Source organism: Rattus norvegicus, chromosome 7 (genome assembly GCF_036323735.1).
Source record: "Rattus norvegicus strain BN/NHsdMcwi chromosome 7, GRCr8, whole genome shotgun sequence".
In the NCBI taxonomy this organism is placed as follows: Eukaryota; Metazoa; Chordata; class Mammalia; order Rodentia; family Muridae; genus Rattus; species Rattus norvegicus.
The window spans coordinates 52,694,203-52,719,643 of record NC_086025.1 but is presented as its reverse complement, the minus strand read 5'-3'; the positions used below and the strand labels follow the sequence as shown (position 1 = coordinate 52,719,643).

The 25,441-nt window shown below is 40.8% G+C and overlaps 1 protein-coding gene across 2 annotated transcripts in view; it reads left to right on the top strand.

Moving 5' to 3' along the window:
* Positions 1–25,441, top strand: part of Tbc1d15 (TBC1 domain family, member 15) — a 55,540-nt gene that overhangs the window by 26,666 nt on the left and 3,433 nt on the right. The window contains 12 exon segments of one of the 2 annotated variants that reach the window (NM_001427231.1): positions 117–327; positions 7,314–7,416; positions 8,239–8,289; positions 8,575–8,772; positions 9,843–9,971; positions 10,521–10,624; positions 11,492–11,586; positions 14,607–14,723; positions 17,535–17,635; positions 19,360–19,459; positions 20,126–20,223; positions 24,879–24,995. In NM_001427231.1, coding sequence (NP_001414160.1) covers positions 117–327; positions 7,314–7,416; positions 8,239–8,289; positions 8,575–8,772; positions 9,843–9,971; positions 10,521–10,624; positions 11,492–11,586; positions 14,607–14,723; positions 17,535–17,635; positions 19,360–19,459; positions 20,126–20,223; positions 24,879–24,995 — 1,424 coding nt within the window. 2 annotated transcript variants of the gene reach the window in all.

Below are 25,441 nucleotides of genomic sequence, written 5' to 3'. Positions count from 1 at the left end.
GGACAGTGTGTCCCTGGGCTAGACAGACGACTGCTAGGCAAACAGGATGAGCACTCTTCGTGCCTTTTAAAAAGATGAACAAAGATATTATTCTGCCCCATTTTCTTGTTTTTAAGATGCTCCAAGCCATAGAAATGGGAAAAGCAAATGGTCATTCCTGTTCAGTTTGGCAGACTTGAAATCAATCAAGCAAAGCAAAGAGGGCATGGGCTGGTCGTACTTGGTCTTCTGTTTAAAGGATGATGTCGTGCTTCCTGCTCTGCACTTCCATCAAGGAGATAGCAAACTACTGATCGAGTCTCTCGGGAAATATGTGGTATTGTGTGAGTAAGTACCAAATTATTTTCCGCTTATTTAAGCAGGAGTGTTGTATTAATCCCAGGAGAAACTGTTTGTACTTGTCACTGAGTGTCAGTGACCTGAAGACATGGGCACGAGTGCACACAGGGCTGTTGGCAACTTAGTTTCGGCAATGGTGATTAAATAACATTTAGTATTTTGAACCTAAAACTTTTTATCAGTTTATTAGCTCTTTCCACTTTATAATACCATTTACTTATTGTGGGTGCATGTGTGCACTGGCCAGTGGATGCTTTTATACAGTGGCATTCATAGGAAGGCCATGGCTCTCCCCTTCACTGTGCGAGTCCCTGGGATTGAACGCAGGCCGTCTAGGTTGGCAGCAGGGGCCTTTACACTGATCCGTCTTGTGGCCCCTATATGTTCTTCTTGTTTATTTGTTTTTTAAGAAAAAAATCAGTCCAATATTTTCATATAATTTAATGACGATGCCTCAGTAATTATGAGTTATGTTTTCTTAATTTACCTTTATTAAGTTTTATTTTAAATATATAGTTTTATATGTAAGATTGGAACTTTAAGTCAAGCAATTCTTCATCCTTTTATAAAATCGTAAATTGGAAAGCAAGGCTCTCTCACTTTGCAAATGTTCGGTCTCCCCCATCCCCTGCCTGCCTGGCACACAGCCCCTCTCTTGCTCTTGTTCTCAACAAGCACTTCTTTGGGTGTCACTCAGAAAAGACTGCCCTGATCAGTTGATACTCAGTTGTGAATGAAGCAGGCGTGGGCCTCTGAGATAGGGTGTCATGAGTGACACGTGAGTAACAACAGTGAAGATCAGATAAAGGAAGTGTGAGCTGCGATACGAGGGCCTTACCTGACACTGTCGAGAGGTCGGTGAGCAAGCAAAAAGACGCTCCTGAATAGGCAGGTCTGAGACAATCCTAAAGAATAGCTGAATGGTTAGCATGAAAGGATAGAGAGTTTTGATAAGAAAGGAAGTTTTAGTTGGAGAGAGAATAGAACATGCCACAGTCTCAGAGATGTTCAGTATCACAGACCTCTGAAGTTTGGAGCAGGGAGAGGCTCCAGAGTTAACAGACAAGGCCCTAGTGAATAAATGATGCAGGACACAGGAAGGATCGTGTAGCCATTTTAGTAGGTTGTGAAGTCATCCCCATGAGTCAAGGTGGTCTGCACTAGGAGATTGACAGGTAAGATAGAGCTGTTGGTTAGTGTTTACTCTGCTTGGGTCAGACTTTGGAGGTGTGGAGGCTCTTGCTCTGTAGCCTAGGTTGGTCCTTTTTCAGCTTCCATAGTGCTGGGATTGTAGGCATGCACCAGTGTGTATGTCTCAGAAGTAGACTTAGCTTTAAGCACTTTGATTTAAATGTGCTAGACTAATTGTCCTGCATTGAAGAGGTGTATAGAGAAGAGGTCAGATGGTCTTAGAAAAACATTTGAAACATGTAGGAATTTGAAGAAGGGATCCTCAGTGCAACACTTCTGTGGTTGGTGAAACTGGGCCTTGGCTTAGCGCGAGCGCTCTCTCTCTCTCTCTCTCTCTCTCTCTTTGTGTGTGTGTTTGTGTGTGCGTGTGTGTATTTTGTTTGAGATAGGGTCTTAATGTAACCCAGGCTGACCTTAAACTTGCTATATAGCAGAGGCTAGCCTTCAACGTTTGATCTTCCTACCTTTACCTCCCAAGTGCTTGAGTTACTATTCTGTTCATATATTAAACTTCATCACATGACATAGTGTCCTTTATTTGAGCCACATGGTTTTGAGTTCCTGAAACCACCTAAACTCTCTTGTTCTTATGTCATTTATATACATTATTGGTCCTGAGGAATCTCCTTTTGTAGTTTCTGAGGTCTCATGTAACTGCTTTCCCAGAGGGACTTTCCTGAGTATTTCCTCTCCCACTAATGCACATTGTCTCTCTTCCTCCCCATTTCATCTCTTTGACTGTTTTTCTCAGGCCACTGAAAAGGATAATTTTGTCTATTTAATGGCTAGTTTTATGTAAACATGACACAGAGTAGTGTCGTTTTGGAAGAGGAACCCTCAGTTGAAAAAAAATGCCCCAACAAATAGGTGTGTGAGCAAGCTTTGGTTCATTTTCCTGATTGATGTGAGAAGGCCCAGCTCACATGGGCAGTGCCACCTCTGGGCTAGTGGCCTTAGGTGAGTGGTCATGGGCTGAGCCAAAGAGGTGGAGCAGGCCAGTAAGCAGCACCCTCCATGGCCTCTGTATTTCTCCTGCCTCCAGATCTACTCTGACCCCCACCCCCACCCCCCAAATTGCTTGTGCTCATGGTATCTTATGACAGCAGTGAAACCCCAAGATATCACTTTATTTTTTGTGTGTGTGTTCTACTGTAGACAAACTTCAGAAGGTTAGAGATGGTATCTTGTCTTTATTGTTGTCCTTGTTTATACCCATAATGCCTAGTATAACATATCCAATTAAAGTTGAATGAATAATTTTGTTTGATATATACTTTTGAAAGAGTATTACAAAAATATTTCTGTATAATTTCTAAGAGAAATTGGGAGATTGGTACAATCTCAGGTCATAGGATGTTTTTATACTAGATGAGTTTAAAAATAGAAACACTTAGTGTAGTGGCTAGTCCTGGTTGTCAACGTGACTGCATCTGGAATGAACTACAATTCAGAATTGCAGGGCTCACCTGTGATCCGGATCTTGAGGCTGGGAGATAGAAGTTTCTGGCCTGGATCTTGCATGGAGATCTTGAAGCATAGTGGCTATGAATCCTAGGAAACTAAGGCAAGGAGATCTCTGAGTTCAAGGTCATCTGGGACAAAGCATGTGGCCTAGATCTAGGCCTGGTGGTACACACCTGTAATCGGGGCTACACCTCCTGCTGGAGACCTACATAAGGACATTGGAAGAAGGAAGGCTCTTTTTTTCCCCTTGCCATGGGGGACTGAGCCACCGCTAGATCCTTGGACTTTAATTCACAGCTGCTGCTGACCATTGTTGGGGAGTTGGACTACAGACTGTAATTCATCAACAATTCCCTTACGATATAGAGACTACTCTAGAGAACCCTAAGACAGAAGTGGGTATCAGGGACTGGGGTATTGCTGTGAGAGGCCTTGCCCATGTTTTTGTTTGGAAGAAGGTGGATCTTGGGACTTTGAATTTTGAATGCTTTAAATGGGGGTTAATGGGCTATATCCTAGTAGAAATAAGGAAGACTTTGTTGCTGAGAGTGATTTGAACTGTGCAAACCTGGTCCAAGAAGGTTCAGTGAAAAAGAATTTCAGTCTATAGCCTAGAGACTGTTTTTATGGTATTTTGGGGGAGGAGGGGAGGATGTGACTGCCTTTTGCCATTGTCTGAGGATTCTGCCTGAGGCTAAGGTGAAGAGATTTAGATTAATTGCTTTGAAAAAGGAAGTCTCAAAAAAGCCTAGTGTTAATTCTGTGTTGTGGTTACTAAAGTTGACTCTGCTTAGCATTTTAATGAAAAGGAACAAGTTAAGGAAGGAAAAAATGCAAAATATATGGTTCGAGCATTAAAGGGACACCAGGAAGTGATATGGAACTAAATCCCGTGTTGAAGGATATTAAATTGAATTAAGGAAGATCCAGGCTTGGTGGTGCACACCTTTAATCCTCGATCTTTGAGTTGAAGGCCAGCCTGAGACAGAGCAAGTGCTAGGTGAAAAAACAAAAAACAAAAACCAAAAAAAAAAAAAAAAAAACCAAAAAAAAAACCCCAAAAACTTAAATCCAGGCATGGTGTGGTGCTACACATCTTTAATCCCAGGAGATAGGCTGGCTGATCTCTGAGTTCAAGGTCAATCTTCAGAACAAGATCTCTGGACAGCCAGGCGAAGCAGTGAAGGAATTGGAAAAGAGGAAGCTAATGATAATGTAATAGAACAAGGGGGCCATGTTCCAGCTCCTGCAAGCAGCAGAATTCTACAGCTTTAGCCATGTGTCTCTGGCTTTAGAGTGAAAAATAGAAGGGACTTCTGGGGCATTTGGTTAGGTGGAGCTAAGAAATTAGCAGTGATTAAGAAGAGACACAGCGTCACTGAGGGGAAATCTGGGAAGTGTTTTCTGAGAACACAAAGAAGCTGTGCTACAGAGATAGTCAAGGTTTTACTCTGTGCTGCAACTGGACTTGGTAATGTTTAAGAGTCACCCAAGGGTACTGGTTTTGAAGGCTTGAAGCATTCATGAAGAGCAGCTGAAGCTTGGCACTGTGAGAGGCCATGGAAGGCCATTGGTGAAGGTGCAACCTCAGTTGCAGTTGATGGCCCAGGACTGAAGAGGTCAGCAACAGTGGAGTGGATCAACCTGAGCTTAGAGTGCTACAGGGGGCAGAGCTGGAGAAGTGACACCAGCCCTTTGGAGAAGCTTATGTATGGATCCCAGACATTGAAACAAGAAGCTGTAACATTGAAGTTACATTGGAGACCCCAAGATGTTTGAGATACCAGAACCTTGCCCATCTGCTGAGGAAAGCGGGTACCAGGGAGTGGAACCAGCTCAGTGGAGTTTGTCCAACTGGTCTCCTGTCTTGCCTTAGGGATTACAGTTAAGTGATTAGATGAATCTCAGAAGAGACTTTGAACTTTGGACTTTTAACATTGTTAAGACTGTTGTAGACTATGGGGACTCTGGAAGTTGGACTAAATGTACTTTTTAATCATGCTATAGTAGGTATGGCCCCCATAGGCTTGTTTAAACACCTGAGTTCATGGGGACCAGGGAGTGGAATGTGCCCAGGGAGTGGCAGGATTTGTAAGTGTGGCCTTGTTGTAGGTAGGTGTGTCATTGTGGGTGTGGGCTTTAAGACCCTCACCCTAGCTACCTGGAAGTCGGTCATCCACTGCCAGCCTTCCTGTGAAGATGGAGAACCCTCAGCTCTGCTTGCACCAGCCTGCACCCTGACTGCCTGTTCCCACCTTGATGATGGTGGACTGAACCTCTGAAGCCGAAAGCCAGCCCCAAATCAATGTTGTCTTTTATAAGACTTGCCTTGGTCATGGTGTCTGTTCACAGCAGTACAACCCTGACTGAGACGTGTTCTCTCCCTGCTTGCTAACACTGATGCTTCCTTCTTCATTATTTCCCCAAGGAGGTGCTTACCATAGCCCTCAGGGAGTGCACAGTATTAAAAATGAATACTTAGGAAAGATTTTGTGGCTGCTGGTTTGTGGTGCAGTTTCATCTCCTGCAGTCAGTTTAGGGGTCACTGATGCTTTGGAGATGTGGAGCTGGCTGACTCTAGTAGCTGAAGATCGCACATTTTATTTCCTACAAATCAGACAATGCTTTTACTTTCATTTTTAATTAAGATTTTTAAGGGACTTGATGTAATTTATTGTTAGAAACAAAATAACCCTGCAGTACTAAATGCTATGCTAGAAGGAACAGTCCCTACCCTTGTACATTATCTGATTTTTGATGCACCTTTGTAAGTTGGCCTGTTGTAAACATGACTTGCTGTAAGAGAGTCCATGCCTCTGCATCTTAATCACCTGCCCTAGTTTCAGAAACACATAATGAATGAAAATGCAATATTTTAATTGCCCCCCACCCCCATGGTGCCACAGTGTATTAGCTTCTCTTGCCTTTCAAGGATCCAGTGTTGTTGTTTATAACCGTGTTCAGAAAAGGTCCTGTTCTGGATTTCATATCCCCTCTAGCATTTCTGCTTTATCTGCTATGTTAGAATCAAGACAAGATAACTGTTATTAAAGATCTTATCTCAAACATTTGTAATAAACTAGAGTTGTATTGTAGCAGAAAACATTTAGGTTTTATTTTAAACATAGAACATTTACAGATTTATTACAGCTAACTTACTAGGTCATAAAACAATAGAAAAAGACTGGTTTGTTTGTCTGATTCTGTAGAATTAGATGTTTGTTTGGAAAGCACAGTGTTCATTCCGTGGTTACTAAGAAGTGTGGAGCTTTAGTGTTCTTAGAGCTTTAATAAGAAAACTAGAACTGTGTGGTCACTGAAAGTGTATCTATATGTATGTGTGTGTGTACACTTATGTATGTATGCATGTATAGTTATGGTTAGCATCATTATCAAAGAACCTTCATATCTTATATCCTTAACAATTTTGTAATACTAACAAGCTGTGGAACAAATTTGGAAACCATTTCAAAGTACGTTTCTTATTTTGTATGTATCTTGAATCTTATAGTTTGGTTTTATTTGTTTTTATAGCAAATCCATATATATTGTAGACTTTTCTATTTGTAAATTTTATTTAAGGATTCAGTTTCATTGTAACATAAACCTCTTAGTTTTCCCTAGAATAAAATTATAAAAATGTTTGTTACATTCCATTTTAAGATTTAATAATTTGACTGGAGAGATGGCTCAGTGGTTAAGAGAAATTACCATTCTTGTAGAGGACACGGGGTCGTTTCCCAGAACCCACACATGCCCGCTCACAACCACCTTTATTACAGTTTTTCAGAGGTCTGATGCCCTTTTCTAGCCTCTTGGTACCAGGTACACATGTATCCTACATACATGCATGTAAGCAAAACTCACACACAAATAAATTAAAAAAAAAAAAAAAAAGCCGGGCAGTGGTGGTGCATATCTTTAATCCCAGCACTTGGGAGGCAGGAACAGGTGGACCTCTTGAGTTCTAGGCCAGACTGGTCTACAGAGTGAGTTCCAGGAGAGCCGAGGCTACATAGACAAAACGTGTCTCAACAAACAAAAAAAGATTTAGTATTTCATATTTCATGAAGTTTTAACATTCTAGGTATTTGCTAATAGGAAATTTATTTACTAGAAAACTTCTGGAGCTAGAGTGTTTTTAAAAATGAACTCTTCAGGAGATAATTAAAGTATTGTGTGGGGTTGGGGATTTAGCTCAGTGGTAGAGCGCTTGCCTAGGAAGCGCAAGGCCCTGGGTTCGGTCCCCAGCTCCGAAAAAAAAAAAAAAAAAGGTATTGTGTTTAGTAATTTCTAAAAATCTCCATTTCTACTTACAGGTCATCACAAGATAGTAGAACGCTTCTTGTCAATTGTCAGAATAAGAGTCTTTCACAGTCTTTTGAAAATCTTCTTGATGAACCAGCATATGGCTTAATACAAGTATGTTGTTATAGTCCTGTGATGTGTCTTTTCTCTGTATATCAGTTTGATTCTGTCATTTGTAGTCCTCACCCCATGGTCTCAGAGCCCACAGAGTGAGCAGGCGTATGTGGCATCTATGGCCCAGCACTGTGTGGCCTTATAGAGTAATACTATTGAGTCAGGTCTTCCCTTTTTCATGGTGCTGAGATAAGACAGCAGATTTTAATTAGGCTTTTCATTCATGTGAACGATCACAGAGTGAGATATTTCAATTTAATGATTAGAAAAAAAAGCAATCTGGATTTTTGTTTCACTTCTCAGTAGAGAGTGTGGATATTAGAGTGCATCTGATTCTTCTGAGCGTGTTCAGGTAGAGTCGTGATTTTGGCCAGGAGAACTCCCTGAACACTTGCAGGAGCCCTGATAGTTGTCAGCCTTCAGCCTCCTCTGCACATGCCGGAGTGCCTACTGGATTCTGGCACTTTGTCTTGACTTTAGCAGTGTGAAGATAACAGAAATGGAGATTTCAGAAAGGAGTGGGACGAGAGGATCTTCTTAAATAAAACATTCTTCTGAGTAATTATTCAATAAACAACCTTTTAGTAAATGTAAATTAGTAGGCTTTAGAAATAACCCCAGGCCTAGACATAGAAAAGACTTGGCTGTTTTCAGGACAGCTCTGCCCTAGAAATGTTTTTTGATATGAGCAGCTAATATCATTGGAGTAAACACCAGCTCTTACCTAAATAAACTGAGCTTTTAAATTTGTCTATCAAATATTTTGAGTTAGTGTGGTAATGCACACTTCAAGAAATGCATATCTGTATTTTTTTTGTGAAGGCAGGCCTGCTAGACAGAAGAAAGCTGTTGTGGGCCATCCACCACTGGCGAGTAAGCCCTGTGTACATCCTGTATGCAGATTGATTGAAGCCTGCAGAGCATTTGTTGATCAGCAATTCAATCAGTAGCATTAACTTGTCATTTATTATGCTATTGTAACTAAATGCTTTAAATTTAAAATGTTTTTCTGGAAAAAACCCTAAGACAATCATAGAATACTCTGTCTTAGCTCTGATTCCCCTCCTGCTAAAAGCTTTGCTTCTAAAAGCCACTTAGGGGATCGTTTGTTCCTTATATTCTTAATTAATAATGCTAATATTTTTTTCTACTATATAGAAAATTAAAAAGGATCCTTACACAGCAACCATGGTAGGATTTTCCAAAGTTACAAACTACATTTTTGATAGTTTGCGAGGCAGCGATCCCTCTACACATCAACGACCACCTTCAGAAATGGCGGATTTTCTTAGTGATGCTATTCCAGGTCTAAAGATAAACCAGCAAGAAGAACCAGGATTTGAAGTCATCACAAGAGTGAGTGGAGATTAAAGTAATCTAGTTCCTAACATTACAGTAGGGGAATGCATGCATAGCGAATACCGCAGAAGACGGAGCTCTTCATATCTGATTGCTGATTTATCTTACTATCTCTTCATTAACGCCTCATCTTCTCTGATGGCTTTGGTAATAATGAAGAAGTTATTTGTGGGGTGCAGAGAAGTAAAAGGAATGTGAGTTTGCCTGTTGTTGCCTGTTAGTTTTGTTTGTAGTTTGCCGTTTCTGTGTAGGTGCCAGAGGCAGCTGACATGACTCGGGCTTTGTTCTCCTTACAAGTCTCCACTAAGAACGATGGGTTTGCCTTGAATGGAAGTCAATCTTTATATAATATTCAACAGAGCTTTGAGTTTGCTGCAATTTGAAGCTTGTTCATAATTATAATAAAATCATAAATTTATAAGTTGTGGAACTTAATTAAAGGCTTTATCTTTAGTTAGTATTTTAAAATTACCAGCATCTATTAATTGAATAAAAACAGTATAGACGCCAAGTGGAATGATTATGTCATGAATCAATTTTGAGAATTGTAAACCTCACTTTGTAAGAAAAGCTAATCTTAGAGTGATAGTGGAATAATTGTATTCTATTTCTTCTTAATAATAAATATCTCTTTTTTTTTTTTTTTTTTTTTTGCCTCTTCTTTTTTTCGGAGCTGGGGACCGAACCCAGGGCCTTGCGCTTGCTAGGCAAGCGCTCTACCACTGAGCTAAATCCCCAACCCCAATAAATATCTCTTAATAATTTCATTTGAGGGTTTGTAGAATTGATGTTGAATGATTTTTACTTATGTAATTGAAGATGTAATGGCAAAACTATTTTAGTGATAAATACTTTGAGTCACTGCAATCTGTGAATTTGTTCTGAAGAGGGGAAATGGGTGGAGTGCGCCCAGTAGAAGAGCTCATTAACTTAAAACTGGTGAGAGGAGGGATGCGAGGAGCATTGAAGCTCAGACCTGAGAGACAGGGTCCGAGGGGTTTGTATTTATGCTTCGACTTCACTTACAGATGTATGAGAAGTGCTGCTTATTTTTCTCCCTGTTCTAGATTGATTTGGGAGAGCGACCTGTTGTTCAAAGGCGGGAACCAGTATCCCTGGAAGAGTGGACCAAAAGCCTGGACTCTGAAGGAAGACTGCTAAATGTGGAGAGCATGAAGCAGATGATATTCAGAGGGGTACTGCCTCTGGTGCTGACTGCATCAGGGTTTTGTTAGTTTATTTCTTTGATGAAAGATCTGATAAAATTTCTGTATTGATTGGGAAAGTGGGGTGCTTTCTTTCTTTCTTTTTTTTTTTTTCGGAGCTGGGGACCGAACCCAGGGCCTTGCGCTTCCTAGGCAAGTGCTCTACCACTGAGCTAAATCCCCAACCCCAGTGGGTGCTTTCAATGCCCTAAGTGCTGAGTTTTCGGATGTCCATAAGTCTAGAGAGGATAATCATTCTTATTTTATTGTGTGGGTTCTATGAGGAGCCTTGTAGAGTAGCATTTCCTACCCAGTAAGGTTGGCCTTCCTCCTCGGACTGCTCTCCACTGAATGCTTGTTTTGGCAGCTACTTCCGCCATCAGGGTCTAGACACGACACAAGAATAGTATTCATTGAATTAATTTGGGATGTAAAACTTAGGTATTAAGTTTCCCATTTATTTATATTTAAATTTTGTAAACTTAGGGTATTGTTTTTTGTGTTTTTAACTAATGTCATTAATATGAATACTTTCTTTAGGGTCTTAGTCATTCTTTAAGAAAGCAAGCATGGAAATTTCTCCTGGGTTATTTTCCTTGGGATAGTACCAAAGAGGAAAGAACTCAATTACAAAAACAGAAAACGTGAGTAAATGATGCCTTTATATGTTTACCAGAGACATTCAAGTAACCCACCCATACAAATTTTTCATGTGAAGATTGGGAATAGACCAGGAAATGGGAGGACAATTAGATTTCATTGTTTCAATTTAAAAATTAGAAGCAATGGAATTATTTCAAACCAGAAACACTTATTTAGAAGGATCTTCTTGTAGCTATGCTTGTGAATATATAAATATGATAGCACAAATTTCCTGTGCTAGCTTTGCATAAAGACAACTCTTTAGATACACATGTTATTAATTTCTGTTGGTTTATAATTTAATTATGAAGTTGTAGTTAAACGTATATTTGCTGTTTATATTACCTGTAAGTTATTTTCATGTGCTCACACAATGATCACATAAAAGAAAGCGTCTTTATTTCTTATTCTTGTAGAGAAATACAACTAACTTCCCAGGTATTTTTATGTCTGATTTTTAGTCTTACCTTTGATTTTAAACTATTCAGTCACTATGTGCATATCAAAAGTTTTTGTCCTTTCTTTTTTATATTAAGTTTTCTAGTAAAAAAACAGTAGGAAAACAACTTTTAAAGTTGGGTTTAAAAAGATATTTGAAATCTTGTTTATATTTATTAAAAAACTTTAGTGGCTCCAATATTTAAGTAAATGTAGAATCGCTTCAGGAATTGGAGTGTTTTCCGGTGTACTGAGAATGCGGGCAGCTGAAGTTCATCCCTTCTGTCTCCTGCTTCACGTGTGTCTAAGCACTTGACGGTCACGTCTGTAACTTACCACCATCGCCATCCGCTGACGAGTCTGTGTAGACACTCAAGTAAGCAGTGTTGCAAACACAAGGGTCATGCGTGTGCTGTCTCTGTCTCGTACAGTGACGAGTACTTCAGGATGAAGCTGCAGTGGAAGTCTGTCAGTGAGGCGCAGGAGAAGAGAAACTCACGCCTGAGAGACTATAGAAGTCTGATTGGTATGTCCTAGACACCATCCATATTGGGGCTCAAAAGAAATCTGAATTGGGGAGTGCATGGGAATATAACTTATGTGTAGTCTAGCAGGCCTGTCAGTTTAGCCTTTGTATATTTAAGTACTTACATACTATCATTCCACAATGTGAACTAAGAAAAGATTATTTCCTTATTTTAAAAGACTTATTTTTTTTTTATTCCTTGTAAAAGTGATGTTGTGCTTATTGTCAAAAAATTAGAAACTGTAGATGACCAAAAGAAAATAAAAATTTGTTTTTGCTACCTGGAGATAATTATGGTTAGCTTTAATGTGTCTCTCTGTGCACACATGCACATAATAAATAATACACAATTCTGGCCAGCCAGAACAACATAGCAAGCTTGAGTCTTAAACAGCCCTCTAAGTTATGCCTAGAGGTTGTAATAGTAAGTCAGGATTTTTGTGACATGGAGACAACCACTGCCACCTGTTGGCCATACTAGTTACCTGCCACCCCCGTAAGTTCCTTTTCTGCTTAAGGCTTGGGGGTTGGGGTTGGGGTTGGGGTTGGGCTTGGGGTGGGGGTTGGGGTGGGGGTTGGGCTTGGGCTCTTTTCATGGCTTGTTTGACAGTTCCATCTGAAGGCGCCTCCTGTGTCCGGTGTCAGTAGAAAAATGGTGATGGTCTATGTTGCCTTCTCTCTTGTTTGGACATAAAATGCCCAACCTAGAAAGGATTCTAGAAGTTAACTTGGTGAGGATTTGAAGGTTCATTTTTTTTTTGGAGCTGGGGAACTGAATCCCAGGGCCTTGCGCTTGCTAGGCAAGTGCTCTACTGCTGAGCTAAATCCCAACCCCTGAAGGTTCATTTTTTAATACATGTTGTATCATCTTCCCATTACGTTTTAAGCGATGGTAGCTCTTATTTTTGTGCCTCATTCCTGAGTAGCCTTGAACTCCTGATCCTGCTGTCTCTGCTTCCCACTTAGCTTAAATCTCTGTGTGACTTGAATTGAGACGGGTTTTCGTTCAGTTTGCTCATTTTTAGTGGAAAATAAGGGTTACTGGTTTTTGTTTAATCTGTCCAGATATTCTAGTGGATTTAAAGCACGCACACAGGTATGCACGCACACAGGCATAACCACGTGGGAGATAGATGGTTCACCGGGGCTTACTAGTCCTCTGGTCTTACCGTTTAGTGAGGCCTGGGTTCAGTGAAAACTCTGCTTCCAAAGGGGGTCAGATGGAGCAGTGGTAAAAACCTCTGGGGTCATGGAGGCACATACCCCTGTATGACATGAGTACCTGCAGACATGTATTCATGCATACACATCTCTGCATAGGAGGCTGAGGTTTTGTGGATCATAAGAAGATGGATTTAAGTGTAGTGGAAAACCATTGGAGCATTGTAAGAGTGTATTTATATTTGTTTTTTTGCTGCTATGTGAAAATGGGTCATATCAAGTTGTAAATAGGAATAAGAGAGCTATCTAAGATATAAACAGGATTAAAGAAGCTTGGTTAATAGGAGGTAACAGTCTAATTAAGAGATGGTGGAGGTGCAGAGTTAGAGGACCCATGTTGTTAGTGGAATAGGATGAGTCATTTCTTGACTAGCGAAACCAGGTGCTTACGATTGACAGTTAGGCTAATGAGAAGACTTTGGAGCTGAAGAGTAACTTGAGCTGAGTTACAGTTAATCAGCACACGTCGGTGGCTGCCTGCACGGTAGTTGTAGGGGGCAACAGCAGTAGGAGAATGACTGAGGCAGCCGCCAGTCCAGGTGAGAGGTGATGGCTGCCTGACGTGGGAGGCTAACAGCCCACACACTTAATGGAGGCTGAAGCAGCTGTGGTATTTTGTCCTGAAACTTGGAGGTGAGGGGGATTTGGGGCAGAGGAGACAGCAAAGTCTAGACTTAATTTTCGGGGACCCTGAAGGTTTAGAAGAGCCAGGACACCACTGTTGCTACAATGGTGTCAGTAGTGTGGGGGTGCAGTGAATTGGTTTCTGTGTGTAGTTTGAAGATTTAGTGTTCATTGCAGTCATGGGGAGGAAGGATGAATGCCATCTTATTTTTATTTATTTATTTATTTTTTTTTGGAGCTGGGACAGAACCCAGGGCCTTGCGCTTGCTAGGCAAGTGCTCTACCACTGAGCTAAATCCCCAACCCCTATGAATGCCATTTTTAGTGTGAACAACTGGAGAAATGGAGTTGTTATGCTTTCAGTTAAGGTGAGAAAAGCCAGAAGGGGGAGACAGGTTTGTAAGGGGCTATTTGGAATTCAGTTTTCGATAATAATTTTGGTATATATTGGACATTCACTAATTAGTATGTGGGACCTCAAGTGCTAGGTGAGTTAAGAGCTGGTGATAAGTTTAGGGTCACTAACAAACCAATTAAGAGACTGTGAAACAGTGATTTAGGAAAGTAGATAACATTTGTCAACCAGGCAGTTTGGTCAGAAGAGGCCCCAGGACTCAAGGTACTTAAGGTACTTTCATTTATAATTGGAGACATTATGGAGAAAGCAGGAAAGGAAACAGGCAAGAGAGGAGAAAGGATAACACAAAACCATGGTTTCCTAAAAGACTGATGAACGTGGTTCAGAAGAGGGGCTGATGTGTCCAAAAGGCAAGGGCTTTTCGTGTGGACAGTGCTGAGATGAACAGAGTTTGATTTTAAGGAGTGCCTTGTGCATTGTTGGGCATGACAAGATCAACCTGAGTTCAGGAGAACAAGAAAGAACTTGGACACAGCACGTGCATGTTTGGCAAACGTCTGTAAACAGATGGAGAGAGGTTGGGGCAGTAGACAGGTGGGATTGTAAAGGGCACAGTGCATGCCGTGCAGTGCAGTGAAGAAAGCTGACCAAGGGCAGGCACCCAAGAGAGCCACATGTGGAGACCAAAGGACAACTTTTTATGGGAGTTGGTCCTCCAGGAATTTTTATTTCATTACTTAAAGCTGGACAAGTAAAATTAATAAGAAACTCTGTGCTTATATCAATCTATCTTTTAAATATGTGATTTCTTCTCTAGAGAAAGATGTCAACAGGACAGATCGAACAAACAAGTTCTATGAAGGCCAAGATAACCCAGGTCTGATTCTGCTCCACGACATTTTGATGACCTACTGCATGTATGACTTTGATTTAGGTGAGTTCCCTGTGTCTCGACTTGAATAAATACTTGTATGTGCTTGCTTTAGAATGTTATCAGCTGACATGGACGTGGTATTAGAAGCTTCTAAGGATGTGTGACTCCAGAGCAGCCACAGGGGCACTGTGGGGTTATTTTAATTTTCATAGTGATAGCTTCTGAACGTTACTATCTCACCTGAAATCGTTTTAGGGATTTGGCCATAGCTAGCTACATTTCTTTTGATGAAGCTACCCATTTTTCCGCTGGGTGTTTAGCCTTGCTTGTGATAAGTAAGTGTATGTAAAAACCGAAGATGGTGATGTTGTATTAATTTCCAGCTTTGAGAAGTTGGGAGAACCGGGCAGCAGGGCTTGAGGTGCTCCATTGTTGAGTGGACAGAAACTCTGGCTGAGGTTAGATACATCTTACCTGAGTGCTTTGAACCAGGGGTGGTTCCCTTTCTTAGCTTTTTGGACTTGAGAGCTTATCTGGAGGGTCTAGCAGGGGAGGGAAACTGCTCAGGTTCCTGTCCTGGGAACCTTCTTTTCAGTATGAAGTCTTCTCCACTGTTTGCAGAGTGCTGAGGGAGGGGGCCGCCAGCCTCCCAGCTGAGTCCCTGCTGCTTGTCAGTGGGGTACAGATGGAGCCAGTTCTCCCTCACAGCAAACTTTGGATTTTGAGTGTGTACATAAGACTTCACTTATCCCTAATCTGGAAAGTTGAAATGCATTAAAACCTGAAACTTTCAGTCCTTAATGAACTATTTGGAATAGTTGAAGGTTAGGAATATCTTGAAAAAAATTAGTAAGACATTAAAAATATGTTTGTGGAGAAAGTTTGAGAACCATTGTTTATGCTTTTATCTTTTTGGAGAAAAATAATGATCACCACTCTCAGGCGTAGTGTGAACTATTCTGTGGGTCCTATCAAAAGTAAGTCATTAGGACTGGCATGTGTGTTTTGAAGAGATGCCGTGTTCCGAGGTTCAGTCTGTTATCACCATGGATAGGAGCATGGCACTACACAGGCAGACATGGTGCAGGAGCAACCAAGAGTTCTATATCTTGATCTGAGCAACAAGAGACTGTCTACTGGATGTAACTTGATCATAGGCGACCTCAAAGCCTTCCCTCACAGTGACACACTTCTAGGAAGGCCACGCTTCCTAATAGTGCCATTCTGCATGGGTCAAACATTCAAACACATGGGTCTGCTATGGGGGATGCCTATTTAAACCACCACAGGAAGGGACACACGATGACATGGATGACACCAAATTAATACTGGTTTGTTTTGAGACAGTCTTACTATGTATCACTGCCTGGCTTAGAACTTGATATGTAGATCAGGTTAACCTTAGCCTTGATCTGGTAGTGATCCACCTGCCATTACCTCCTAAATACCGGGATTAAGGGCATATGACCATGCCGGGCACTAACGAACCAGTTTTTAAGCAGCAGGAGAAGTTGAGCTGGTTCTTTCCTTAGCCATCAGCTTATTATAAATAGTAGGAAGTGCTCGTTCCCGAGCTGCTCCCCGACACAGACATCAGAAGTAGTGTTTTCCAGTTTACATAAGTAGAGCTTTCAAGTTAACCTTGAATTATAAATAACGTTCTCTTCATTTCTTGCATTTCTGTAATTAAACCTTGGTTATGGTTCTCAAGGCTTCAGCCTCTTTAATGGCAGTATGTTGAAAAATTAGAGGGCTCTAATTAAAATACAAAAATATAGCCAATCCTTTCTGCCATTCTATAGTGAGCTTCATACTGGATGATTGAAAAGTATATGGAATGATTTTCAGGTTGTAAAGTGCCGTCATACTTGCTTTGGTTTTAATTTTAAATTATAATAATAGGTTTTTGTGAAGTGAGACTGTCAGTCCTACTTTATCAGTAAAGTTTATTGGTTCAGAAAGTGATTCAAGGTTAAATAAGAAAATACTTGATCCAGGGTTAGAGACTATAATCTTCATTGCTGGTTTGCAATCTTCCCTTTATACCAGCAGTTCTCAATTTATGGAGGTCGTGTATTGTCCTGCATTTCATATGTTTACATTACATTCAAAACAGCAAATTACAGTTATGAAATAGCAACAACAACATTTTGTGGTTGGAGTCACCACAACATGAGAAACTGTATTAAAGGGCTGCAGCATTAGGAAGGCTGAGAGCTCCAGCCCTCCAGCCCATTGCCATGTTAACATGGTAACACCATAGAGTAGGACCGTTTCCTAAGAACTGGTGGCATGCGCTCACTCTCCCCATGACAGTTTTGAGGTAGGAATCCACGTGTGGCCTTGCATTCTGCCAGGAATACGTAAACGGTTTGCTGTCTCCGTTTGTCCACACCAACATAACATTCCAGTCCAGCATTTCAGGTATCTGGAAGGTAGTTAAGGGTCTCATGAATAACTCTGGGTCTCTTGAAACCTAGGAGAGCTGTTTGGCAGCCAGTGGACCTCATTCCTGGGCTTCACTGTACTGTATCTGAGGCAGTAAATTGGTAAATTTAGTCATGTTGGCTTGTATTCTCAACTCACGGGCGAGTAAGAGAACTTCACTGAGTTCAACCTTGATATTTTGAAAGTAGGTAAAAGTGCATTAAAACACGTCCCTGCAGCTCGATACGTGATTACCATGCCACTCAGAAACAGCCGATCTTTCTCATATACTTACTAGAGTAATATCTTTATTTTTTTTTTATTTATGAATGTATCTGCCAGTTTCTTATTCATAGAAAAGGAATTTTCAGATACATGGTGGTGATACGCACAACAGGATTCATAAAATTTAGGTTTTCAGAGACTTCCCCTTCTTCTTTTTAGGATATGTGCAAGGAATGAGCGACTTACTTTCCCCCCTTCTGTATGTGATGGAGAATGAAGTGGATGCCTTTTGGTGTTTTGCCTCTTACATGGACCAGATGGTGAGGAGAGGGATTTCTTCTGTACCCAGACCGACTCTGAGAAGTTTAGTGGGATTAGTGCGTAAGATTGACGGTAGGATCTCGCTAGTAGGAGGGGCTTGAAATGTGCACTGCATAAGCTTGTTTTAATTCTTTAACAACCTTTCAAGAGGCTGGGGAATATTAGAATTCTCTTTAATATGAAAATGGATAATAATTGTTGGTAGTGTAGGAATTATCAGGATCAGCAGATGCTTCTGTTCTGTCAGTGAGCCATGCATGCCACCATAGACAGTCGATGACTAGATGAATTTAGTTTTGTGAGCCTCACACTAGTTTCACTAAGCTTAGCATCATGCTAAGCACTCTACTGGCCTTCAGTGACTGTCTTGGATTTAGGATGCCATCACTAGCAGTGTCTATATGTATGTATTGACACAGTGTTTTGTATGTCATTATTACTGTATCTTTGAGACATTAGAACAGAGCCACTGTTTACAGAGATCTGTAGCAAAGTCTTCTCAGGCACTTAGAAACTGATTTAGGGCAGGTGAGTGGGTGGAGGGGAGTATGAGCAGGGAAAGGCTTATGTGCGATATAAGGCCCTAACCGTAAGGGTCAATCAACTAGATGCTGAGTTTGTGGTACACACTGAAATGGCTTGCTGATGTGGCATAAAGACTGCTGTGCAGTTATCTGTGGTATACTTTTTAACTCAAGGTTTCGGGAGGGGGATTGCAGATTTTATACTGAGAATGGCTTCTAAACAGTTTTGCTAAAGTACTATTGGAAAACTGTGAAGGGAGAGTGTGAAAAGTTGGTCTGAGGCTTTTCACTCTAGCAAAGTTGAGGCCTCCGAGTTAAAGGGTAAGAATGCCTGAGGAGGTTTGAGAGTATTTGTTGTAGGGCTTTGGTCATTTCTCAGTGTAGACAGGGAACCTACTCAACCTTGATGACTGTTTGAATACTTCACATCATTTATCAAACCTTTCACTTCCAATAACTTTCTTTGTGGACTGTATCTGTTGATGTTTGATCATATAAAAAGTCAATACTGTGATATTTGTAAATACTTAGATAGAAGCCTAGTATAACCTTACACATACCTTAGGTTTTTTTCCAATGACATTTCAGAATGTCTTGTTTAATACAATATGGATTTCCATATCTGCTCCTGCATTCAGTCGGCAGCAGAGTTAGTTAGGTTACAGCCCTTGTGCTTGTGAGACAGCTGACTGCAGGATGGGAAGTGTTTTACTGTGGTCATGGACTCGGCTCTGACTTCCACATTCCCTATCCTTAGGAAGCCTAAAAGGCACTTAGGTCTTTAAAGTGAGATTTGTTTTAAATCTAAAATCGGTTTTGTTCCATATTCTTATTTGAAGGAAGATTTAATAATGGAAATAACTTGATAACGATTTATGTCCCAGAACATAGGTTCCCTTTTCTAAATAATTTATGCAGCATAAGGAAGACTGTTGGCTATTGGTCAGTCAGCTGCTGCCGTTCCCTGTATTCTCTTTATCTAAATCAAATAAACATGGGTAGAAAATGAACCTGGTTTTAGACCAAGGGTATCTTCTTTTTTGTCTCTCTTTAGTGATGCTTTTGGTATTCATTTACTTGTTGTTTATTTAGCAAAACCAGTACAGTAGAGGGCCGGCATTTATCCTTAGATTATACTTTTAGTTATCAATAATCATGTGTTTTGAAATATATTGTATGGTAATTATTTTCTTTTAAAGCATCAAAATTTTGAAGAACAAATGCAAGGCATGAAGACCCAGTTAATCCAGTTGAGCACCTTACTCAGATTACTGGACAGTGGATTTTGTAGCTATTTAGGTAAGTCGAGGGACAGCAACTACGAAGCAGGTTGTAGGGTAACACCTGTAAGAGTGTAAGGAACTTTTTTCAACTTAAACTATTTTATGTGTATGAATGTTTGGCTCGCATATCTCTGTGTGCACTATGTGTGTGCCTGTCTGATTCCCTGGAGCTGGGGTTGTGGATGGTAAAGAGCCACCTTGTAGGTATTGGGAATTGAACCCAGGTCATCTGTAAGAGCAGCAAGGCCTTATAACTGCTGAGCAGTCTGTCCATGCCCCATATGGCAACCTTAAAGACAAACACTCCACTGCTCTTGCCTTAGTGCTTTAAAGAGTAGACGTGTTAAGATTACTTCATATAATTTTGTTTTCATACGGTTGTGTATTTGTTTAGTTTTTTTTTTTTTTCTTTTTTCTTTTTTTCGGAGCTGGGGACCGAACCCAGGGCCTTGTGCTTGCTAGGCAAGCGCTCTACCACTGAGCTAAATCCCCAACCCCTTTGTTTAGTTTTTTAAAAAAAGTTACCCTGTATATTTCAATTGCTTCCTTGAATTGATAGACTGTAGTCAGACATATAAGGTTTCTAGTAACATGAATAGAGAAAATTTGAATTTGAGGAAGGTTCCTTCTTTCTGACATATTAGCATAAGAGTAAACCATATTTTTTTTTTCTTCTATATAGAATCCCAGGACTCTGGATATCTGTATTTTTGCTTCAGATGGCTTTTAATCAGATTTAAAAGGGAATTTAGTTTTCTAGATATACTTCGATTATGGGAGGTAAGTTCTTAACGTTATTATGGAAAGAAACAGTTTACTCTGTGTAAGGTGTAGTATATTCTCATAGCCTCACAGAAGCTTCTGAGGAGAGTGAGCTTGAAAACATGTCTGTAGTCCTCCGCCACAACTGATACTCTAGGTGCAAGTCTTGGTGTTTTGGATTCTCCTTCAAAAACAGCACTGTGTGATTAAGAACTATCTCAGAAAAGAAGTGTTTAGATCATTTGCTATATGTAGCCTTTATTTGGTAGATTTGACTTTATTGGAATTTTTATTTTTAAATTTATATTCTTTGAGTTTTTGTTATAATTAATTAATTTACTATAGTCCGGACTGCAGTTCCTCCTCTCTTCTGTTCTCCCAGTCCTTCCCCTCCCTGCTCCCCATCCATACCTCTTCCCTTCTGGGAAAAGGGGAGGCCTCCTTAGATACCAACCAGCTTTGGCACATCAGTTGTAGTAGAACCAGGATCCTCTTTATGGAGGTTAGTTGGGGCGACCCAGTTACAGAAAAGGCAAGTGGTGTAGTCAGAGACAGCCCCAGCTCCCCTGTTAGGAGTCCCACGTGAAGGCCCAGCTGCACAATGTTACGTATGTGCAGAGGGCCTAGGTCAGTCCCATGCAGGCTCCCTGGTTGGTGGTTCAGTCTCTGTGAGACTCCATGTGCCCAGGTTGATTCTGTGGGTTTTCTTATGGTGTCTTAACCCCTCTGGCTCCTGCAATCCTTCCTCATATTTTGCAGAATTCCCCAAGTTCTACCTAATGTTTAGCTGTGGTCTTTGCATCTGTTTTCATCAATTGCTGGGTGAAGCCTCTGATTATGCTAGGCCCCTGTCGGCAAGCATGGCAGAATAACATTAATAATGTCAGGGGTGGGCTCTCTCTAGTGGCATGGGTCTCAAGCTGGACCAGTCATTGGTTGGCCATTCCTTCAACTGATGCTGCATACCTACCCCTGCACATCTTGTAGGCAGGACAAATGTAGGCCAAAGGTTTTGTTTCTTTGAGGTATTATGCAATATGTTTTAATTGTATTCACTCCTTCCTCAATACTTCCCAGATCCAATCCCCCTTCCCTATCCACCCAGTTTTGTACCATACACCCTCTGCCACCTGCCACCTTCAAGACCAGATATCCTTAGTTATGTGGTCTTTCTCTACTCTCTTGGAGAAACCTGCCTCTCCTTTTTACAGCAGCCACCGATTACAATGGCTCCACAGCTGGGGACAGGACTGTGTGCTCAACCCCCTCTCCATTCTGGGGTTTTGTCTGGCTTGGGCTTGCACAGACTTTGTGTGTGGTCACAGCCACTGTAGTTCAGATGTGCTTCTTCCCTGTGTGTCCGTAAGAGTATTTCTTGGTAGCCTTTCACCACCTCTGACTCTTACACTCAACCCCTCTTCCACATGATCTACCCTTTGGAGGGGTGCAGTATATATGCCCCCGGGGTGTGTGTGTGTGTGTGTGTGTGTGTGTGTGTGTGTGTGTGTGTGTGTGTGTGTGTGTGTTTCGGCTGCCACTAGAAGGTATGACCCCGATTTCTGGTGGGTCTTCTTATCTCAAATGATCAGTCAGGGAACTCCTCCACAGCTATGTCTAGCAGTGTGGGTTTTAGTTGATTCCAAAGTAGTCAGATTGACAATCAAGATTAGCTATCATAGGTATAAACTCAGAGGACTCCATAGCCTCCTTTAGAGCTACCTGCTCATTCATATTCATTGTTGCAAAATGAATTAAATATTCTAGGCAGCCCATATAAAAAACAAGGTAGTCCAGAGATTTGCTACAAGCTGTGAGCCTATACTGGGCAGGTTTTGGGCTATTCTACCTTACATCCCAGCCATCTGTCCCTTGTTGCTTGCTGTTTCTTCAGACCATGTACCATGGTCCATCTCCTTTCATGGTGGCTTTCTCTTCTCTCCCCCACCCGTCTCTAACTATAACCTCCCGTCAGGTAACTGAGAACCCACCTTTCTATTTACTACCTAATCATACATAGCCTTTAGCCCACTTACCTTGGGGAGCAGTGCTATGTAACATCAGTTAGTGTGGATGAAGTATCTCCTTGCCAGGGGTGGAGGGCACCCAGATCTTGGGGACCTGTATTTAGCATTTGAATACATAGCAGCACCAGGCCAGCCTCCTACACATTGTTGCTCTACTTATAATAGCCAGGAAATGGAAACAGCCTAGCTAACGGTCAGCTGATAAATGAATAATAAAAATTGTGGCATATTTACCCAATGGAATATTATACGCTGTTAGGAAAATGAAGTTTGCAGGTACATGGATGTAGCTGGAAACAGTTATTCTGAGATGACCCAGACCCAGAAAGGCAAACTTCATGAGTGCTCTCACGTTCACCAGATACGTGTGTTGATTTGTAGTGCCCATAGTGGTCAGGAAATTAGATGTGGTGGTGGTGGTGGTGGTGGTGGTGGTGGTGGTGGTGGTGGTGGTGGTGGTGGTGCAATTTCAAGGGAGTGGAGATAACATCCGTTGATAAAGGGTTAAAAGGGAATAAGGAAACAGGAAGGAAGGGTTAAATGGGTTGGGAGTAGAGAAGTGGTAGAGGAGGGAGTATAGGGAAGGAAAATGACATTTAAAGACCTTTCAAAAAACATGTGGGTGTGGTGTGTGCTTGTATTTAAACACATACAAGCACACCCAGTTAAAATGGAATCACTGCCATGTGTCCTAACTGGCTAACAGGTAAGCCCAATGCCAGGACTAGGTTGCTTCTTTTGGAGTACTTGGCTACTGAGGTCCTATAGGACATATACACCCCCACTCCGCTCTTGGTTACCCTCCAGAACTTGATGGTAAAACTCCAGAGTCACCACATTTTGAATCATAGAACATGATGAAATCAAGCTGGTACTCAACTTGAAAGCTTCATTCCTAATCATAGCTATCGTAGTACTGGAAGGTGTTAGACATGCCCCAGAAGAGTATTCATCAGTCATACCCATCTGGGAACCCTGTCTAGAAGACGTGGCCTCTGGTGCAGTAGTGGCCCAGACATCATGTGCTACTTTCTGGTTGAATTGAGACTTGGTTTAATGGAAGATTGTGTTATAGTTTGGGTTATAGGCTGAGGTATCACAAAAGAAATGGCTTGTGTTTTTCAAAGTTACAGCACATAAGTAATAAATACAAAACAAGCATACCCCAAATGCTGCTAACTTTTCTTTATTTTCTAGAAAGGTATAGTTATTTCTCTTTAGTTACTACCCTTGTTCTATTTCTCTATAAAGGAGATTAATCATTCTGTTTTGTTGGGTGTGGGCCTCTTTTTCATTTTGTACTTGGGATAACTTTCAAGGGGAAATAGAAAATTACTATTTTTATCACCATTCGTTATGAGTGTATGTTAATAATAGATCTAGCACGCTTTTAAAAAATTACAACAGGAGTATAATATCTTAACTATTGGGTTATACAAACTAAGAGATGCTAGAATTTCCACCACATATGTTAAGAACTCCTTTCCAACTGGGAACTGATTTCCAGGCTACCGTTAGAGAGAGCTGTGTCAGTTGAAGGATATTGCTTTGAGCTGATTGTGTTCTGCATGGATTCAAACTTAAATGTGTATCAGATATGTGCAGTTAGAACCTGAACTTTTTTGTTACAATTTGTTTTCATACAATATACTTTATTCCATGTTTTCCCCTCCCATAAATCCTTCCAGATCCTCCTCACCCTCCTCCCCACCCACTCTTTCTCTCTCTCTTAAAACACAACAAACAAAATGTAGAGTTGTTTGTGGCAGGAACTCCTGGTCATGAGCCTGCCCTGGAGTGCGAACCCTCACTCTTTAAGGTGAATCAAAAATACCATTACCACTTAGCTGGACTAACTAACTCCTTACTCTTTCTTTACCAAATTGTTTGAAACTTTGAGGTTAACTGCCTTGTAATTAAAGTTTTCAAATTGGGTTAACTTGATTTATTCCTTATAAGAGTAAAAAGCATCTCAGCTATGTTGTATTAGTGTCCTTTGTACGGTTTTTTTTTTTTCTTCCAAGAAAAGATGTCATTAAGTATATTAGTAGGGGGAGTAGAGGTCTTGAATCTGTAAGCCCCAGCCCACATTTAGGATAAAATGTAGCAATTGCTTAAATGCCTATGTAGCTGGGTGTTCATTTTTGGTAGTCCCTTCCGTTTTTGTTGGAATCTGAGATACTCTTCATGTTGAGCTATGATGTCACACAAGGTTTTCACTGTCTACAGTGGAGAAGCCTCTGATGGTGTTTGCTTCTATGTACTGTAGTTAGTGCCTTTTTTAGTTTATAGGATTCAGTTCCCTCTTAAATTTTTTAAGGACTGACTATTTGTGAGAAAGGTCAGAAAGTTCTGAAAAAGTATTGGAGCTGGATGTAACGTGTACCTTTTATGGCTGTCCTTCAGAGCATGGCCAGTAGTCTGTGACGCTGCATTGTCAGTTGCTCTGTAATTACGTGCCCACCGTGTCTGTCGAATAGTAAGCTTCATTTTGGTTATTTTATAGCTAAAGGTGCGACTCCTTCACCTTTCATCTGTAGAGAATTGGACTGTCCCAACGAGGCATCTTTACTGCCTCGGAATTAGCATGTATCTTTGAAGAAATAGTTTAGAATTGATTTTGTTTACTGGAAACTTACATTTTCGTAGGTAATGTGGACTGAACTGCCCTGTAAGAATTTTCATCTTCTTCTGTGTTGTGCTATCTTGGAATCAGAAAAGCAACAGATAATGGAGAAGCATTATGGCTTCAATGAAATCCTTAAGGTGGGTCTCCTCTCAGTGTAGATCGTAGTGCTTTCTCTCTGGTCCTCATGTACCAAACATTTCTTTGGAGTGTTGTTGAATCTCCTTGTGTCCCTAACACCAGGTGTGGGACTAACTTGGTCCAGGAGAATGACACTTGGGTAAATACACATTGGTCAGTTACTAAAGAGTGGTTATTTGGGAAAGAAAAGAAGTTCAGCGGATGCTCTTTTATAGAGTTTTTTTTAAAAAACAAGCTAATTGTCTTTTCCTTGTAACTTTGAGTTAGAAGACTAGATGACTGCCAGGTTTAATGTTTTGTAAGCTTATTAGCTATTCTTTGTCTTCAAAACTGAGTGTAATGAAAGATGTATTGGATTTTCTGTGAATTTGTAATATGTGGATATTTTTATATTATGGGTAATATCTGTAATGCAGTATAATTGGTAATAAATTGTTTATGTTGT